Source organism: Leopardus geoffroyi, chromosome A2, assembly GCF_018350155.1.
Source record: "Leopardus geoffroyi isolate Oge1 chromosome A2, O.geoffroyi_Oge1_pat1.0, whole genome shotgun sequence".
NCBI lineage: Eukaryota > Metazoa > Chordata > Mammalia > Carnivora > Felidae > Leopardus > Leopardus geoffroyi.
In genome coordinates, this window is record NC_059331.1 from 20,585,359 (window position 1) to 20,606,200 (window position 20,842).

The 20,842-nt window shown below is 41.5% G+C and overlaps 1 protein-coding gene and 1 non-coding gene across 4 annotated transcripts; one reads left to right on the top strand and one right to left on the bottom strand.

The window, feature by feature from the left end:
• Positions 1–9,128: 9,128 nt before the first annotated feature.
• Positions 9,129–10,925, bottom strand: IQCF1 (IQ motif containing F1). 3 transcript variants are annotated; one of them, XM_045492995.1, is made up of 4 exons: positions 10,826–10,925; positions 10,555–10,667; positions 10,358–10,420; positions 9,129–9,588 (listed from the first exon to the last, which is right to left on the bottom strand). In XM_045492995.1, exons 1-4 carry the CDS (start codon positions 10,827–10,829, stop codon positions 9,139–9,141), a joined length of 630 nt encoding a protein of 209 aa, XP_045348951.1. In that variant the 5' UTR covers positions 10,830–10,925; the 3' UTR covers positions 9,129–9,138. The 3 variants fall into 3 exon arrangements, with proteins under 3 accessions (XP_045348951.1, XP_045348952.1, XP_045348953.1); XM_045492996.1 differs by having other exon boundaries at positions 10,555–10,664; positions 10,823–10,925; XM_045492997.1 differs by lacking the exon at positions 10,555–10,667 and having other exon boundaries at positions 10,827–10,916.
• A 3,248-nt stretch (positions 10,926–14,173) lies between these two features.
• Positions 14,174–14,282, top strand: LOC123607742. The gene has a single exon (XR_006716891.1). It is a non-coding gene; the product is annotated as a U6 spliceosomal RNA (small nuclear RNA).
• The last annotated feature ends 6,560 nt before the right edge of the window (positions 14,283–20,842 follow it).

Genomic DNA, 20,842 nt, shown 5'->3' on the forward strand with positions numbered 1-20,842 from the left:
GCCATAGCTTTAAGTTTAGTGGGACCCTTATTGTGACCCTTGATGACTACCCTCCTCCCTAGAAACTAGAATCTCCAGTCGTATGGAGCCTGCAGGGACACAAAGCCCAAATTCCCACATGTATAACTGGAAGGGTGCTCATGGATGCACCACCACTGCCACACATTGGTTCTGGAACACATACATTCTACCTATTAGGAACCAAGCACCATGTAATGGGCCTTGATTTAGGGCTTGGGTTAGCAACTACAGCACATAGGTTAAATCCACCCCACTGCCTGTTTTTGTACATCCTGCAAAGAATGGTTTTTGTATTTTTCAGTGGTTGAAAAAACTAAAACAAAACAAAACAAAACCACAAAAAAACCTCGTGACACATGAGAATTGCATGAAATTCAAATTTAAGCATCCATAAATAAAATTGTATTGGAACACAGCCAGGTTTATTTGTTTACAGGCTGTCTATTGCCACATTTGCACCGCAATGACAGATTTGAGTATTTGTGACAGGGACAGTATATGACCCTCCCATCACCTCCCACTGCTGCTCAACACATAACAAATGGCAGTGGTGCAGTTATAACTGAATAGTATTTCGAGTGCCACATATACTGCTTGCTGTGATTTATATTTTATCACCAATACATAATGTATTATGTCAAACAAGAACAGAGGAGAAAAGTAGACTTTAAATGTCACATTATTTGGCAATAGCAAAGCATTGTGTTCATTATGCAACATTATAGCTGTGCTAAAGGGATACAGCATTATATACCTACATTACCAGACTAAGCAGTCCGTATTATTCCTAACTCACAAGAAAGCAAAGATCTTAAAATTTAGCAATTTTAAATGGGATATCTCACCACAGCAGAACTTCTTTACAAAAATAAAAAATGAAAATGGGGCACAAAGTAAGTTTTCAGACTGCTCATTTGTTAGCCAAGCAAGAAAACGTGTTTACTACTGGTGAGCTAATTAAATTATATTTAATTGCAGCAGCTGGAAAAAAAATGTGATGACAGAAAATAAACTTAACACTATTAGCCTTTCATGGGAATAGTTGCTCTGAGAGTTGAAGACACTGGGGACAAAACCAACAGTCAAATTAAAACAAGGAAAATGATTTCAAGTGGTTTTTCCTTAGCTGTTGATGAGTTAGCAGATGTTACCATACAGCTGAGCTGTTGTTCATGGAAGGGGTGAATGCCAACTTTAAGAGGCCTAAAGAATTCAGCTTTATGAATAGTCTGCATGAAAACAACTACAGTTGAGAATACTGGTTGAAGAAGCTGAGAAGAGACAAATTCAATGCCACCTGAAGTGGAATCTGCTAGGATGTGATAAAACTGATACAGTGAAAATACGTGTGGAAAAAAGCAGAAAAATTAGGCTTAGTTGGACAAATTTACAAAGTTTATGAAAATGTAAGGTGCTTACAGCCTATGGTTACTCATTATATTATTCATCAATAGGTATTTTGGGGAAAACATTTTAATCTACTGTGTTACTAAAGCAGGAACATCAATGATAAGCTTTCCTGCCATTGTTGACTTAACTATTATTAGTTCTGTGAGTTTTTCTCAGAAACAGAAGGTGAATGTTCTGATTTACCAAACACACCACAACTCCATGACTTGAACATAGCAGTAGCAAGAGCTACATAAGCCTTGCTAACTTGGAGCCTATGCTGTTGGGTCCATATATTGCCTCTATCTCTGCCTCCATGACCATCCAGGACCCACTGTTCCAGCAATAGAATGAGTGACAGAAGTTGGCTGACATCAACCAGTCCAGTGTTTTTGTCTACTTCACTGTTTAGTTCCTATTCCGTGGTAGATGTACCCTGGTGGCAGGTGTTAACATACAATACAAAGATTTTTTACTCTGTGTATACTCCCGTATGTCCATCTATCTGCCTCTAGACCAGACTTCCTTGTCCCCATTGTTCAAGTCTTTGTGTTGCCAGGAAACTGACCAATAAGCCATTCACTACTGCTGAAAAGCCCATATATATTCTATCTCAGACCACTTCTCTTTCTGCATAAAGTAGGTGTTCAGCCTGAAACTCTGACAACTGAGAGGACTTTCCCCTCACCACTCACTGTCTTTCAAGGCTACCTTTGAATGAGGCTGTGGCTCACCTTCTCTTTGGGGATGGCATACACATACTAAGCTTAACAATCTGCAAGTCAGGCATTTTCCTCTTATGTCAGCTGGACCCAAGGGATTCCCTATAAGCCCACATGAGTATGAGCTAAGAGGGCTGATGGCACAACAGTGGTGGGTACTCAAGAGTCTAAGCTAACTGCTCATGTAGTTTGCATCTTCAGTTTCCCATTGTCTGTCACCATTACTATCAGTGAAGTTAAGGAGGAGTATCACATTTCTTCAGATTCAAAGGGTTCAGGGGAACTTGGGAATTAAAGATTTGGGGGCCATCAACCCAAATTATCCTATCCCATGTGTCAGAGTTCCATCTTTTTCCTGCCCTGATTTTGGCAGAACATCCTACCTTGATGGAGAATTTAACCTTCTTAGGATGTTGGCCACTTTGATGATTAAGCCCTGGGCCTGGCCCTCAGCTTTTTTAAGCCCTACCATTGTAGACAAGAGTTTCTTCATATGCCATCAAGAAGGCACTCTGGCTTTAACACTTACTTTTTAATTACCTGTTACTTGTTCTCAGCCATCTGTTATCTTTTTCTAGAGCTGCATAGAGCCTAAAATAGCCATCCAATTCTTTATAGTTAATTCCCCCCTACTTTCCAAATGCTTGCTATGTCACACCAGCTAGTGGATATATATATGATCCCATTCACGCTGGAGAAGTTTACCATTTAAACCACCACCTGGTGTCAGGGGCTATCTGTGCTGCACATACCACTAGTATTTGGGGTCCTCGTTGCCAACCAGGCACTGATGAAGTCAGTGATCCCACTTCAAAACCCCATCTTATTATCTTCTTTCTCAGGCAACCTCTGGCATCAACTGTTGTACTTTGGGTTCTCCAGGAAAGGAGATGGAGTTTAGCATTCAGGCTATGTATTAGGGAGTACCCTTGGGATCAACACCTATGGGAAGAAAGGGAAGGAAACAGGATTGGGTAGAGGGGGAAGATGCAGCAATTCAGCTGGCAGCCTTAGCAAGCACCACAGGAAGTTCTGTTGCTGAAATGGCCTAGCAAGATTGACCCACATTAAGTCCAAATGGCAAGGTCTTTACACATTCACTTAGATCAGTCATTGAGGGTGGTATCTGAAGGGCTTGACTTTGGGCAAGGCAGGCTCTTTGCAGCTGAAGCAGTCCCTGAAAGGGCTGACAGCTGCTATCAGCACTCCCAGGAGCCAAGGCAGCAGGTTCTTCCTTGAAGGGGAGTCTGTATAATTCATCTCCATATCTACCAAAAGCAAGATCTGTTTAACTCAGAAGGAGAACATTTTTTAATAGATGGATATTACTAATTCACATTTATTGATTCCTAATATATATGGACTTACTACCATCTTATTTTGTGCTTTAAATCTATCATTTTTTCTTATGATCTGTTTTTCTTTCCCTGTTTTTTGTCAGATTGAGTTTTCTTTTTTTTTTTTTTTTTTTTAATTTTTTTTTTTTCAACGTTTATTTATTTTTTTTGGGGACAGAGAGAGACAGAGCATGAACGGGGGAGGGGCAGAGAGAGGGAGACACAGAATCGGAAACAGGCTCCAGGCTCTGAGCCATCAGCCCAGAGCCCGACGCGGGGCTCGAACTCACGGACCGCGAGATCGTGACCTGGCTGAAGTCGGACGCTTAACCGACTGCGCCACCCAGGCGCCCCGTCAGATTGAGTTTTCAGTGAGTTTGGAGGTTGGTGAGTTTCTTCCCTTCTACTATTTTAGCAATTGTGACAGAGATTGTGAGTTGCTTACCCATATCCACACCCTTCTTTCTTACCAAAAGAACTGATTTCATTGGAGTTGGCAACATGCTCATTTAAGTAAAATGACGTTTCTCAGGATGTCTTTTGACTGGAGTGGCCATGAGATACTCACTGGCCAATGAGATGTTGCTGGGTAAGTCTTTTGGGAAAGCTCCTTAAGAATGCAAATGAATCCTTTTTGTCATTCTGCCTGAACCCTCTTCTTCCCTAAAAAGTAGGCTTGATAGCCAGCACTCTGGTAATCACTTTGAGGACATGAGAATAAGGCTTACATCTCTAAGATAATGGGGAGGAGCAGATGAGAAACTAGTAGCTTAGTTACATGAACTGCTACACCAGTCAATCCAAGGATTGTCCATGCTCAGATTTCTGTAATGTAAAAACAAACCCCTAGTTTGTTTATCTCCTCATATTTTAGATTTGTTTTTTCTGAACATAATTTCAAATTTCTATAAAAGTTATACAATTTATTCCTTTTCTTCTAGTACTTATTTATACTTAGGTTCATTTTAACACTTACACTTTAAATTTTATGTCATGGAAAAATTTGACCCAATCAGTATCTGTCACTTCTACCCCAAATCTGGCAAGGACTTCTGCCCAATTTTCCTTACTTCACTCACTGCCTCCAGCATCCTCTCATGTTAGTATCATCTGAGATAGTACACACATTTTTAATAGAAAAATCTTTCCTGTAACAACAAATTTTAATGGCATCTGTACTCATTACTGCTTCTTATGTCATTCTCCTGGATTCATTTTCCTTTATTGTGGAATTCATTTCCCAGAAATACTTTGAGAGACTTTCAATGTAAACTTTGAATTAATAAAAATGTCTTTCATTTTTTGCCCTTAGACTTGAATGATGTTGTAGGTGGTATATTATTCAATGCTTACATTTCTTTTCTTTTAGAACATTAAGGGTGTCACTCCACTCAATCTCCTCACACCCAGTGTTGCTGCTGAGAAGTCTGAGGTCAGTCTGAAACTTATTCCTGAGTGGGTAGTTTCTGGATTTTTTCTTCCTCTTCAAATGTTTATGTATATTATCTTCATCAGCTATGAGACTGTGCTGCAACCTGTTTGGAAAACAGATGGATGCCACCTTTTTTAGGGCAATTGAATCTCCTTGATGAGTTCTGAGAAACTCGTTAATGCCCTGAAGGTTCTTGCTCTTCATCTCTGTGCTTCCTTTCTCAAGAACACTAATTCAACCATGAGTAGAACTTCTGGATCGGTGCTCCATTTTTAAATTTGCTTTTCTTCAACCTTTTCATTTCTCTGAATCTTTCCCTTTTCTGCTGTATTTCAAGAGTTCTCTTGTCAAACTTTCTACTCATTAACTTTGGTGATGTCCATTCTGCTATTCATCCCATCTATCAAGTTTGAATTTTAACACTGTTCCTTTCTAAGATCCATAAATAGCTCTTTTAAATAATGGTTTGTTCTTTTGTGGCTAAAATGTCTCCTCCCATCCACTGAGAATATTAATTCCACCTCTTTAAGTTGCCTTCTTAGTCTTTCCCTTGGCCATTGTGTTTCTCATTATTGAATCTAGGGATGCTTTTTTTCTGCGGTTGGTTTCCTCCAAAGCTTGGTGATTCTTGTTTGGGTACTCATCTTTGTCTTGTGATTTCCTCTTTGCCTCTTGATGATTGCTATGTCCATGGGTTGCAAGGGAAGCATGGGGTGGGATCTCATGGTGGGTGGTCTCCTGGGCAGGAGTCTTGTTGTGCAAGGGAGTCACATGGTATCAGGCCCTACCAATCATAACTCCTCCCTGGAGATAGTCCTTCTCTTGCCAACCACATGGCTCAGCTAGAGCTGGCTGCCCCTTCTATGGTTATATCCCAGCTAGTCCCCACAGTAGCCACCAGCCCCTGCTGCCTCCTGAATCAACTGCTTCTAAGCTTGGAGGGACTGCATGGCCATTCTCTTCCTTGATAGGAGACCTTTTTTTAGAGCTTTGATATATGTTCTTTCGGTGTTTTCACATCTGCCTTCTGTCCTTTAAGGAGGCCACATAATTTCTGTCCATTTTAGTTCCCTTCCTAAATGTTTAGGTACTATTAGAGATTTTTTATTTTTTTATTTTAATTTTTTAAATGGTTATTTTATTTTTGAAAGAGAGAGAACAAATGGGGGAGAGACAGAGACAGAGGGGGACAGAGGATCTGAAGTGGGCTCTGCGCTGACAGCAGCAAGCCCAATGCAGGGCTTGAACCCACAAACTATGAGATCATGACCCAAGCTGAAGTTGGATGCTCAACCTACTGAGCCACCCAGGCACCTCTATTAGAGATTTTTAAAATAAATATATTCTTTTTCTGTTATTCCTATGAATTTACACCAAGAGAAGAAGACCTGAACCTGTGTTCAAACATGTTGAGCCATTTTCTCATGGACATTTTTCTGGTTTTCTTTATGGTCATGTTTCATTGAGGTTTGAGATAAAAATGTTGAAGCAGATTTTAATGACTGGGAATTTTTTTCTGCAGATGGTTTTTCTCTATTTTTAAATGGAAATTTTAGTTTCCTCTCATCCTTTCCCTCATTTTATTCCCTTCCCTTCCTGAACAATTTAGTCTGAAAGCCATTAGGCTGGGCAATGCAACATAGGTATACAAGGGCAAGAGAAACTGTGACACAGAACAGGGCGTGGATTCCAAGAGGGTGAGGAAGGTGTTGGCATAAGAGAGTTGCCAATTTGGAACCCAGGCAGAGTAAAGGGGGGGTCTGGACATGGGAGTTCAAGGCCATGGCAGTAGTAGGTATCATAGCATGGACAAGATGAAGAGGGCATCCTTAATGGTATAGGAAATCAGAACTTGAGTACAGCAAGGAGGGTATCTGTGCAGAGGGCATCCTGAAATTTCATGTCAGCCCCAAGTTAGGTGAGAGGGGCATTCACAGAGGACAGCAACCAATGCGGGAAACTGGAGCCTGAGATACATGAAGAGGGTAATGGCCCAGCAGGGTGTCAGAGCTCAAGCAGGGTGAGGACAATGTCTGCATAGCCAGCAGCAGCCATGGAAGATTAATTACATACAGAGGAGACCAGATAAGAAAATGTATTAAGTATAATTGGGACCAGGTGTCTTAATCTTGGAAACAGGAGGTAGAAATATAGAAAGTAGAAAACTAGAATGAACTCTGATTTTAGATTGTAATTGGAGATATCAGTGTGAACTCATACATTTCAATATAGATAGATGATAGATGATATAGATGATAGATAGATAGATAGATAGATAGACAATGTGTGCTTGTGTGTATGCACAAACATATATTCCCTATCTCTGTGCACTGAGAGGGCCTGGGACCATTGCACCCCAATGATAATGAGAACACCTTGCTGTGCTCTCTGGGGTACTCTACTGCATCCCCAAATTTGCAGTTTTTCCCTGGCTGCCAGTTTTTAAGGTGGGTGTGACCCCTTTCCTTGTTTTGTTGCTGATGCTAAATTTTTATGGCACTTGACCTTTGTGCTGAAAGATGAGAATCAGCTCAGGAAATGAGCTCAAAGAGGTAAAATGTGTCCACAGCCACACAGCAGTGAGTGGTGGAGTAAGGGATCTGACCTAGGATTTGACTCCAAAATCCTTGCTCTTTACTCTGAGACACTGAACACAAGAGGGAAAGGTAGTCAAGGAAAAAGACAGAAGTCCTTCAGAGTGAGAGACCAGAACCTGTGTGAGACACAGGGGTGGGACACAGAGGCACAGAGCTGGACATACAGAGCTCATGCCCCAATGCAATACAGAGAGCTGGAACCTGAGGCCTCCAGGCAGTATCTCAGAACCCTGTGAGCTGAAGGACTAGTTTGTCAGGGCAGAGTAGATGGAGCAGGACCAGATATAGGGGTTTTGAGCTTGCAGTCTTGATGGAGAATAACCCAAGACCCCAGGACCCTGTGTCTATAGGAAACCATGGGATAGCAGTGCCCAGATGGGCAAAGGGACAGCTTAACCTTGACCTCTTAATGGCCCCTTTATCACGACCTAGGCCCCAATCCCACCCCAGGGGGGCAGCTTTTCATAGGAAGTGACTGTCAGAGGCCCCAGCTCCAGCTGGACCAGCCTCTACTAAGACTGAGCCTGGGGATAGGGTGAGGGAGACATGGCTGATCTTTCTTAACTCTTTATCTGTGAGATGCTATGACCTGACACTCACTAGAGGGTTAGGCTAGCAGTGGAGTGCGTTCTTTCCCATCTCCACTCCGGTGGAACCTCCCACAGGTCTGAAGGGGAATGAATCCTAGCCTCCATTTGGGACTGGAGGATGAGTTTGAAGTAGGAATGAAGACTGGGGCTATGCACTCTTAACAATTTACAGTTTGACTCATTCTGACTTGGAGGCTGGGTATGAGGATACAGCCCCCAGTTGGGCAGGGAGTTTTGAAGAAGGTCGTTGAGAGGATATGACTGCACATTGACTTGGAAGCTGGACCCAGGCAACTGAAGGCCCCTCATCCCCTCCCTTATCCTTGGAATGTGCATGCCACCCACCATGCCACAGTGGGAGCCTTTTTCAAGGACATAGCCTTGAGAGAGCAATGTGGCATTGAGAACATCTGGACAGTATATGTGTCTGAACCCTGTTAAGGCTTATATATAAACTTTTAAGATTCTGGCAGGCAGGTGAGATCTACTCACCTTGAAGCCACACAAGACAAGCCTCATACATAAGTTCATTTACTTATTAAACCTGCCACCTACCAATCTGAAACAGCCTGCCTCCTCCTTTCCATCTCTCCTTGCCTTTTATAATGGGGGCCAGTTTATGAGCCAAAGGGAACCATGATCACAGAGCTTGGGGTGGATGGGCTCCTCTCATTCATGCAGGTGAGAGAACAAGCCCTAAGCAATTAGACCTAGGTGGGTGAATTCCCGACAAATGTGTTGCCATTGCCATCACTAACCCCCGCCCCCACCAGGCCTCCATTATATGCAACCTTGGGGAGGGGCACCATTTACATGAAGGATGCTCCCAGAGTTGGCCAACATGACAGGTTTCACCAACTTTTCTACTTATGGCAGACCTTGCTAATCAGTCTCTCCTCAGTCTGGACAAAGGCTCAGGATCCTTCCCCTTAACACACTCGGGCCTTTGGACAACCCGGCCCATTCCTCAGTGCCAGATGTGAAGTATCTGCTATCATGTGCCCTGACCTCCTGGAACCTGTCAAAGAAAGAGCCTGGGGGAAGACCACTTCACTGTTTTATTGGGAGGGGAATACACTCTGTCACAATGCAAGGCCCTGAGCCCAGCAAGATCTCTAGCTCCAGATGCAGCTGGTTGGCAGTGACTCTGTACTGGCCCTTGATGAAACCCTGGGAAGCACAGGAGTGGCACCTCCAGTAGGCCTGGATAATGCGGACAGCATTGAGCAAACGGCAATAGCGCCTCCGGATGCGCCACATGCGGACCCAGGACTGCAGCTTGACTGCCGCCCACTCCTTCCGTGTAAAGGTCTCCAGTGCTGTCCGCCGCCTCCTCTCCATTAGCTTTGTCAGGATGTGCTTCCACCAGCGCTGGATGATCAGCGCTCTGATTACCGCGTGCAGTAGTGTCCGGCGCACCAGGGTGCCTCGCCACCAGGCCTGGATCTTTATGACTTCTTGATTATTACTGGTAGAGGGCTTATTTTGATTTCTTGGGATCTTGCAAGAAAAAAAAAGGAGGGGGCATTTTGAGAATGTTCCCTACCCATTTGAGTTTGGGGGCATGCCAGAAAGGGGCCCAGATTCCCTATCTACAATCAGCCCTTCTTCTGAAGCTCAGGAGCACTGGACAAGGCACTGGCTGGAACAAGAAGACCAGGTAGGTGTCCTGTCTCTGCCACTCTCTGGTTAATGGACATGGACACAACATGTTGACCTCTGAATCTCAAAGTCCCCATCTGTAAAATGCGAGTACGTCTGCCCTGTCTATTTTATATGGATTAAGTTGGCCAGCCTAGGGCAAGAACACATGACCTATGGGTCAAAAAGTTACATGTTCCACCTGATCAAGACCTATGATCCTTCCTTTCAGACTCCACTCACCTGCTAGAGAAGTGGCATCTTTTGCTAATCCTGTCCTTTCATCCTTGACTCCAGCTCCAAACCACAACCTGCTCTCTTCCTCTGTCATGTTATGGTATTAAGTATCCCCCACCCCATAAAGTTTATTTCTTATCTTTTCCCCATCCTTACTCTTCTTGACTTTCACATTTTAACTCTTAAAAAGCAAACATATATGCACATGCTCTCTCTCTCTCTCTCTCTTTCTCTCTCTCTCTCTCTCTCTCTCACACACACACACACACACACACACAGACAAATATTGCTTAAGCTCAGCTTTCCATATGTTGGCTATTCCATTCCACAAACACAGCCCCTACATTCCCAGCCCCAGCCCTGTGTGGTCTTGGGGGATAGGGGCTCGTACTTGTCTAGTTTTCTTATCAGCACCATCCACTATCTGTGTCTCAACTGTATTTACATCTTCAGCCTGAAAAAGAAATGGGGAAAGAGGACAAACAAGAATGAGTTTATTCCTTTCTTAGTTCTAGACCATGCAAAAAACACTAGCTACAGGCACTGGGACACAAGGACCAGAGACATCCAAGTCAAGGCTCCTCCCACCTCTACATTATTCTCTGAGGTCAGTGGTACTGAGGATAAACTGGTCGGTTCCTCTTTCTGCTGAGACTCATCTTCAGTGGGTTCATTAATATTTTGAGGCTGGTCCTTCTCCTGCAAGTCAAGAGTGAAGCTGTGCTCCCTCCCTCTGCATTCAGTATCTCTAGCTTCCAGGGATTCCCAGAGTATTCATATGCCAGGGGGATCCCCTTATCCTAAGAGATTTATGGAGACATCCCTAAAAAGCCTGGTTTGTCTGTCTCTCACTTACTCACCATTGGATTGGGTGTAGATGGTTCAAATCCCCTCAGGTCTGTCTTCCTCTAGCCATGGATGGGTAGATGGAGTGGAGGGGGAGACCTATGATGTCATAAGGGCAGCTGTGACTCAGGCACAAGGATGCTCCCAATAGTTGAGCTGCATCCAAGGAAAAGACAAAAGTGCTGTCCATTCTTTTCTGCTGGAAATGGCCAAAGCCCTGAATACAAAAGTAAGACACTAGAATATTGGCCCACTGATGTACAGGTATACAAAAATAACCAGTCATTGATCATATCCCTAATTGGTAAAAGTGAGGATTGATTTAATTGTTAACAGTCCATTTATACTCAGAGAATACTAATAAATTATAACTGTAAAAAAATGAATTTAGGGGTGCCTGACTGGTTCAGTCAGTAGAGCATGTGACTCTTGATCTCAGGGTCATGAGTTCAAGCCCTATGTTGAATGTAGAACTTATTTAAAGGAAGGAAGGAAGGAAGGAAGGAAGGAAGGAAGGAAGGAGAGAGAGAGAGAAAGAAAGAAAGAGAGAGAAAGAAAAAGAATTTTTTAATAATGAATTTGATTTATATGTACTGATGAAAAAGTGTATCTAAGATATATTTGTAAGTGAAAAAGTTGGAGATCATTATGATCCCATTCATGTAAGTAAAGTCATCAAGATACATAACTATACATATATAGTAAATGCATAAAAAAGGGGGAGAAAGGTATATGTACCAAATTGCTACCAATGATTACCTTGGAAGAGTTGAATTGTTGAACCATCCATACAAGGCCCAGGAAACTCCATGAAGCTTCCAGGACCACCTGGGGCCCCCATTGCAGACTGCAATGGTCTCAGGTGCCCTCCTGTCTTCTTCCCTGAGGGACTCAAGGCTACATTTTATGGTGAGGAGTGGCCACTATAGAAGTTCTTAGCTGTGTTCTTAGCTCTGAACCATACAAAAGGCACTTGCCACAAGACCTCCCCACCTTTGCCTGTTCTTGTCCTGTGAAAGCCCACCTGGTTAGTGTGAGTCCCTGGTAGCCCCTCAGAGTCACAGCCCCAGGTGTCACTGACAGTGCATTTCTCATATCTTCCAGAACACTGAGGTAAGCCACATGACTGAGCAGTGGGGAGGAACTGAGAGAATATCAGGTAGGGCTCAAAATGTATCAAAGGGATGTGGGTTCTTCTAACCAGACTCCTTCAGGAAGCCTGCCCACAAGCCACTGAGGATGCCTCACCTTCAGATTCCCCAGCTGGCATATAGACATCTCTAGCACTCTGTGCCACTCACCCCATACTCCCTTACCCATGGCTGGCTCCCTGTGTAGGCCTCTGAGGATGATGAATAGAAGCCTTTGCAGATGGCCAGTGAATATGCATACAAAGCCAGTTGTCTCTGTGGGACTGAGAAAGAACACAATTTGAACATTCAGCACTGCCCCAGGGAAAGCAAACAGGAGGCTATCAGAATTCAGCCTGGCTTTACAGGATTGAGAGAAGACATACAATCTTAAGAATCCTCTCGAGAAGGAATAAGTATGGAGCAGGTATATTTATTTTTGAAGGAGAGAGAGATAGAGCATGAGCAGGGGAGGACTAGAGAGAGAGGGAGACACAGAATCCAAAGCAGGCTGCAGGCTCCAAGCTGTCAGCACAGAGCCCGACACGGGGCTTGAACCCACAAGCCATGAGATCATGACCTGAGCTGAAGTCAGATGCTTAACCAACTGAGCCACCCAGGTGCCCCACCCCTGCAAAATTTAAAAGCAACAAGAGCAACATTTTCTCACATATAAGGGAAACTCCTTAAAGGTATCAGTGGATTTCTCAGCAGAACAGGCCATGAGAAAGTGATATATTCAAAGATATGATATATTTAAAGTGCTAAAAGAAAAAAAAACAACCCTGCTAATCAGGAATAAAGCTGTCCTTTAGAAATGAAGACAAGATAAATACTTTCCCACACAAAAGCTGACAGTTCATCTCTCTCACCACAAGACCTGCTTTACAAGCAATGCTGCAAGGAGTTCTTCAAGCTGATATGAAAGGATGCTAATTAATAACAAAAACATATGAAAATATAAAGCACACTGGTAAAGGTAAGTATACAGTCAGATTTAGAATACTGTAATATTGTAATCTGGTGCTGTGCTAATCACTTAATTTTAGTACAAAGGTTAAAGGGCAAAAGTATTAAAAATAACTATAGCTACAACAATTTGTCAATATATACACAATATAAAAAGATGTAAATTATGACATCAAAAACAGAGTTGGGGGAGGAGTAAAAGGGTAGGATGTATATACAATTGAAGTTGTTATCAACTTAGACTATAAGATGTTTTATGTCAGACTCATGGTAGCCACAAGGCACAAACATACAGTAGATACACAAAAGAAAAAAAAAGGAAATCAAAGCATACCACTATAGGGGCACCTGGCTGACTCAGTCAGTAGAACGTGACTCTTGATCTTGGGGCTGTAAGTTCGAGCCCCATGTTGGGTGTAGAGATTGCCTAACAAAAAATAAAATCTTAAAAAAAAATTTTTAAGCATACCACTATGGAAAAACATCAAAGAAAGACAGCAAGAGAAGAAAGGAATAAAAGAACTACAAAAGAGCCAGAAAACAATAAGATGGTATTAGTAAATCTTTACCTATCAGTAAGTACTTTAAGTGTAAATGGATTAAATTCTCCAATCAAAAAGACACAGAGTGGCTAAATGGACAAAACAAACAGAAAAGACCCAGGTAATGCTAGTTAACAAAGACTTAAGTTTCAAGGACACACATGAGCCTAAAAGTGAAGGGATAGAAAAAGATATTCCATGCAAAAGGAACCAAGAGAGAACAGAGGTACCCACTTAGACAAAATAGACTTACATTATCTGATTTCAAGACTTACTGTCTTGGAAGACTATAAAGTTACAGTAATCAAGACAATGTGGTTTTAGTGTAAGAAGAGACAAACAGATCAATGAAACAGAATGAAGAAGCCAGAAATAGACTCACATTTACACAGTGTATTGATTTTCTTTAATGTATCAAGATAATTCAGTACAGAAAGGAAATGCATTTTCAATGGGGAAAAAAGAAAAAATCTTGACCCCTATCTAATATCATAGACAAAACACACCACACATGATGTGTCATAGATCTAAACAAAAATTAAAGCTAAAACTATAAAGCTTCTAGAAGAAAAACCATGAGAATTATTTTGTGACCTTGGAGTTGACAAAGATTTCTTAGACAAGACAGAGAAAACATTAAGTACAAAATATTGATAGAATGGACTTCATCCAAATTAAAACCATTTGTTTATCAAAAGACAGCATTTTTAAAGGTCAGCTGGGTGCTCACTTGGGCAACCCATACACTAAAATTGGAACTATGCAAAGAAGATTATCATGGCTCCTGTGCAAGGGTGACATACAAATACATGACATGTACCATATTTTTCAGTATGGAGACCACAGTCAACACACTGTATGGCATATTTGAGAGGTGCCAAGAGAGTAAATCTCTTTGTTTTATTATTATTTATTTTATTTTATTTATTTGATGGGTGAGGGACAGAGAGAGGGTGAGAGAGAATCCCAAGCAGGCTTCACACTGCCAATGTGGAGCCTGATGTGGGGCTCGAACTCACAAACTGTGAGAACATAACCTGAGCCAAAATCAAGAGTCGGATGTTGGGGCGCCTGGGTGGCGCAGTCGGTTAAGCATCCGACTTCAGCCAGGTCGCGATCTCACGCTCCGGGAGTTCAAGCCCCGCGTCTGGCTCTGGGCTGATGGTTCAGAGCCTGGAGCCTGTTTCCGATTCTGTGTCTCCCTCTCTCTCTGCCCCTCCCCCGTTCATGCTCTGTCTCTCTCTGTCCCAAAAAAAAAATAAATAAATAAACGTTGAAAAAAAAAAATTAAAAAAAAAAAAAAGAGTCGGATGCTTACTGACTGAGACACCCAGGCGGCCCTCTTTTTTGTTTTTGTTTTTAGATGTTATTTATTTGTTTTGAGAGAAAGAGAAAGAGTGCATGAGTGCAAGTGAGGGAGGGGCAGAGATAGAGGGAGGGAGAGAATCCCAAGCAGGCTCCATGCTGTCAGCGTGGAGCCTGAAGGGGGTGGGGGGTTGATCTCATGACTGTGAGATCATGACCTGAGCCAAAATCAAGAGTCAGACACTTAACTGACTGAGCCACCCAGGTGCCCCTGAGAGTAAATCTTAAAAATTCTCTTAACAAGTTAAAAAACTTCTGTAACTGTGTGGTGACAGATGTTAACTAGATTTACTGTGGTAAGCATTTTACAATATATACAAATATCAGATCATTATGCTGTACACCTAAAACTAATATAATGTTGTATGTCAATTATACCTCAACTTTTTTTTGAAGTCACAGGCTAAAGAAAAGAATATTCACTGTATATATTATATATACATAGAGACAGAGAGAGAATGTGACAAAGGTCTTTAGTCCAGGATAGAAAAACTTCTGCAACTTAATAATAAAGATAAGCAACCCAATAAAAATGGGCAAAAGACTTAATACTCCATAAAAGAAGATATACAAACAACCACCAAACACATGAAAAGTTTCTCAACATCGTTGCTTATTAGGGAAAGTCAAAACTTACGCTACAATGAGATACCACTACTTATCCATTATAATGGCTCAAATGAAAGAATTTTTAAAAACTGAGACCAAATGTTGGCAGAATGGAATGACCAATTTGGAAATTAGTTTGGCTGCCCCTGATAAAATTAAGCATACACGTACACCTGTTCTGTGACTCAGCAATTCCACTCCTTCATATTTACTTGAGGGAAATGAAAATGTATGTTCACAAAAAGACTTGTACAGGAATGCTTATAGCATTACATTCATAAGAGCCAAATACTGGAGACAAGTCAAATGTCTATAAATAGGAGAATGGATAAATATTTTTTATGAGTATACTCATAAAATACTATTAAACCATAAAAAGTAAAGAACTAACAATACATGTAATAACATCGATAAATCTCCAGACATTATGTTGAGGGGAAAAAAAGACAAACACAAAACAGAACATTTTGTATAATTCCATATACGAAGTTTGATAGCAGGCAAAACTAATACATAGGGATAGAAATCAGAACCAGGGTTGCCTTTGGGAATTAGGGCAGATTAGAAAGAGGCATGAAGGAATTCTCTGGAGTGATAGAAATGCCCTATATCTTGATAAGGTACAGATTTATGGGATGTATGCATTTGGCAAGACTTATTTAGCTGCACTTTTAAAATTTCTTCATTTCACTATACATAAATTATAACCTTGATTTTTTTAAGATAAAGTTGAAATAAAGCCATTTTCAAAAAAAATAAGAATTCAGAAAACAAAATTGCTAACAGATTCACATTAAAAGAAATGTTGAAGGAAGATCCCATATGGAAGCCCACATCAGCAGGTAGAATTGAAGGCCCCAGAAGTAGTGAACGTTGGGTAAATAGAAAAGACCATCTTTTTTTTTCTTTAAGCTTTTTATTTTAATTCCAGTATAGTTAACATACAGTGTTGTATTAGTTTCAGGTGTACAATATAATGATTCAACAATTCCGTACATTGCTCAGTGCTCATCACGATAAGTGTACTCTTTAATCCCTATCACCTATTTCATCCATTCCCCCACCCACTTCCCCTCTGGTAACCATTAGTTTGTTCTCTATAGTTAAGAGTCTGTTTCTTAATTTGTCTCTCTCTCTCTCTTTTTTCCCCCTTTGTTTCTTAAAAAATTTTTTTAATGTTCTATTCATTTTTGAGACAGAGAGAGACAGAGAGTGAGCAGGGGAGGGACAGAGAGAGAACGAGACACAGAATCCAAAGCAGGTTCCAAACTCTGAGCTGTCAGCACAGAGCCCAATGTGGGGCTCGAACTCACAAACTGCAAGGTCATGACCTGAGCCAAAGTCGGATGCTTAGCTGACTGAGCTGCCCAGGTGCCCCTGTTTGTTTCTTAAATTCCACATATGAATGAAATCATATGGCATTTGTCTTTCTCTGGCATTTCATTTGGCATTATACTCTCTAGATCCATCCATGTTGTTGCAAATGGTAAGATTTCATGTTTTTTATGGCTGAATAATATTCCTGTGTGTGTGTGTGTGTGTGTGTGTGTATCTTTGTCCATTCATCTGTCCATGGATACTTGGGTTGCTTCCATAATTTGGCTATTGTAAATAATGCTGCAATAAACATAGGGGTGCATATATCCTTTAGAATTAGTGTTTTTGTATCCTTTGGGTAAATACCCAGTATTGTGATTGCTGGATCATAAGGTATTCTATTTTTAAATTTTCTTGTAATTTTTTTAATGTTTATTTATGAGAGAGAGATAGTGCAAGAACAGGGGAGGGGCAGAGAGAGAGAGAGAGGGAGAGAGACAGAATCCGAAGCAGTCTCCAGGCTCTGAGCTGTCAGCAGAGCCTGATGCGGAGCTAGAACCCACGAACTGTCAGATCATGACCTACACCCAGGTCAGACACTTAAACGACTGAGCCACCCAGGTGCCCCTATTTTAAAATTTTTGAGGAACCTCCATACTGTTTTCTACAGTGGCTGCATCAGTTTGCATTCCCACCAACAGTGCACAAGGGTTCTTTTTCTCCACCTTCTTGTCAACACTTTTTTTTTTTAAATCCATTCTGACAGGTGTGAGGTGATATCTCATTTATTTACATTTCCCTGATGAGTGATGTTGAGCATCTTTTCATGTGTCTTGGCTATCTGGACGTCTAGAAAAGACCATCTTTTTTTTTTTTAACTTTATTTATTTATTTTGAGAGAGGAGAGAAAGAGAGTGTGAATGGGGGAGGGGCAGAGAGGGAGAGAGAGAATCCCAAGCAGTCTCTGTGCTGTCAATGAAATGAGAGATTATGACCTGAGCTAAAATCAAGAGTCAGTGGGAGCACCTGGGTGGCTCAGTGGGTTAAGTGTCCAACTCTTGATTTCGGATCAAGTCATGATCTCATGGTATGTGAGTTCGAGTCCCACATGGGGCTCTGCACTGACAACACAGAGCCTGCTTGAGATTCCCTCTCTCTCCCTCTCTCTCTGCCCCTCCCTGTCTCGTGCTCTCTCTCTCTCTCAAAATAAATAAATAAACATTAAAAAAAAAAAAAAAGATTCGGTGGCTTAACTGACTGAGCCACCCAGGTGCCCCATAGAAAAGACCATCTTTTAAAATTTCTTTAAAATACCATGGAGTCTGGTGCTGGCAAGATGGAATAAGGGCATTACAGCTAATCTTTCCCAATGATGACGACTAAAAACTATGGCTAGAATACCAAAAGCAACTGGAGGGGCACCGGGATGGCTTAGTTGGTTGAGCACCCAACTCTTGATTTCATCCCAGGGTCATGAGATTGAGTCCTGCTTAAGAGTCTCTCTCTCTCTCCCTCTCCCTGTGCCCCACTCACATGCCCTCTCTCTAAAATGAACGTTTTTAAAAAGTTGGGGAGATGGGGCGCCTGGGTGGCTCAATCGGTTAAGCGTCCGACTTCAGCTCAGGTCACAATCTCACGGTCTGTGAGTTCGAGCCCCACATCGGGCTCTGGGCTGATGGCTCAGAGCCTGGAGCCTACTTCCAATTCTGTGTCTCCCTCTCTCTCTGCCCCTCCCCCATTCATGCTCTGTCTCTGTCTCAAAAATAAAAACGTTAAAAAAATAAAAATAAAAAAAAAAGTTGGGGAGAAAGCAACTGGACTCTGAAAAGTGGACAAATAGCAGGTAGATTGGGGAAGAAAGACAAAATTTGAACTGTCAATTTGTTTCCACATCAGAGCTGAAGGTGTCTCAAAACACAGAATTGCACTAGTGTGGGTGGCAAATGATCCAAGAGAAAGCCCCTCTTTTTCACCAGAGGGTCAAAAAAAGGCACCTCCTCAAGCCAAAGATTATGGACAGCATCCCTCCCCCCACCCCACCCCCCATTTTCCTGTTTTTGTTTTCTCCCACGGCTCTGCCCCATGGCAAAGTCATAGAGCTGTCACAGTGGTAGCACCATGAGCTTCTGAAAAATCATCTCCTTGGCTAGAGGAAACATCCAGGATACAATCCAGAATTACTCAATTTATAAAGATCTAGGAAAATCTGATTAATTCTTAAGGAAAAAGACATTTAATGTTACAAGTATCAGACAACAACGTTTTAAACAGTTGTAACTATCTTCCATGATGGTAAAGGTGAACCCTTTCTAAATGAACAAAAACATAGTTCTCAGAAGAGACATAAAAACTAAAATAAAACAAAAGAGGGATGCCTGGCTGGGTCAATCGGTAGACCATGCAACTCTTGATCTCAGGATCATGAGTTTGAGCCCACCATTAGGTGCAGAGATTACTAGAAAACAAACAAACAAGGGTCGCCTGGGTGGTTCAGTTGGTTAAGTGTCCCAACTCTTGATTTCGTTTCAGGTCATGATCTCATGGTTCTTGAGTTCGAGCCCCACATCAGGATCTGTGCTGACTGTGCGGAGCCTGCTTGGGATTCTCTCTCCCCTGTCTCTGCTCCTCCCCAACTCGTGCTTTCTCTCTCTCAAAATAAATAAAATTAAAAAAATTAAAACAAAACAAAAAACTTAAAGAGGAACCAAGTGAAAATTTTATAACTGTAAAATACAATATCTGAAATAACTCACTGGCAGGCTCATTAGCAGAATGCAGATGACAGAGAAATCAGTGGGCTTGAATATAGAGCAACAGGAATGAAATAATCCAGAGAGAAATAATATTGTGAAAACAATTAAAAGAGCCTCAGCAATCTGTGGGACAATATTAAAAGGTCTAACACTTATGTTATTAGAGTCCCAGAAGAAGTTGATGTAGAAAAAACTTTTGAAGCAAGGCTAAGAACTGCCCAAATTTGTGAAAGGCATAAATTTACAAATTCAAGAGTCTCAGCAAACACCAAAGGGGATATACTCGATCAACAACAAAAAAGCAAACACCCTAATTAAAAAATGGGCAAAGGACTTGGATAAGCATTTATCCAAAGAAAATATCTGAGTGGCCAAGAAGTGCATGAAAAGATCCTCAACATGATGAATCATTAGGGAAATGCAAGTCAAAAGTGAAAGGTGATACCACCTCACACTCATTAGGATGGCTCTATCAAAAAACAAAAACAAAACCAAAAAAAACCCAAATGTTGGCAAGGATGGGGAGAAATTGGAACCTTTGTGCACTGTTGGTGGGAATGTAAAATGGTAGTCATTGTAGAGAACTGTATGGAGGCTCCTCAAGAAATTAACCATAAAATTCCCATATGTCGCAGCAATTCCACTTCTAGGCATACACCCCTCCAAAAAAACCGAAAGCAGAGTCTTGGAGAAATATTTGTACAATTGTGTTCAGAGCATCATCATTCACGATAGCTAAAACATGGAAGCAATCCATTTGGTAGATGAATGGATAAACAAAATGTGGCATATACGTACAATGGAATATTATTCAGTCTTTAGGGGAAAGGAAATTCTGACACCTGCTACAGCATGAATGAACCTTGAGGACATTATCTGAAGTGAAATACATCAGAAATGCATCAGTCACAAAAAGACTAATAGCGTATAATTCCACTTATAGGAGCTAGTTGTAGTCAAAATCGTAAGTAAAATGGTGGTTGCTAGGGGCTCGTGAGAAGGTGGGCTGTGTGCGTGTTGGGGGGGGTATTATTTAATAGGTATAGAGTTTCAGATTTGTAAGCTTTTGGCAGGTGGACAGTGGCGGCAGCTGCACAATGTATAGGTACCTAATACCACTGAATTGTATGCTTAAAAATGGTAAATTAAAAATTAAATTAAAAGTAAAGGTAAATTAAAAAGTAAAGGTAAATTAAAAGTGGTAAATTTTGTTGTGTGTTTTAACACAATAAAAAAGAAAAAGATGTATTCAAGAAAACCATGCCTTGGGGCGCCTGGGTAGCTCAGTCGGTTGAGTGTCAGTCTTCGGCTCAGGTCATGATCTCGCAGTTTGTGGGTTCGAGCC

Excerpts from the sequence above, each read along its gene's own strand:
- IQCF1 (XM_045492995.1), bottom strand. Across the intron at positions 10,421-10,554 it reads CCTCAGAGAATAATGTAGAG|GCTGAAGATGTAAATACAGT; the intron begins GTGGGAGGAGCC and ends TTTCTTTTTCAG. Across the intron at positions 9,589-10,357 it reads CTGATAAGAAAACTAGACAA|ATCCCAAGAAATCAAAATAA; the intron begins GTACGAGCCCCT and ends TTTTCTTGCAAG.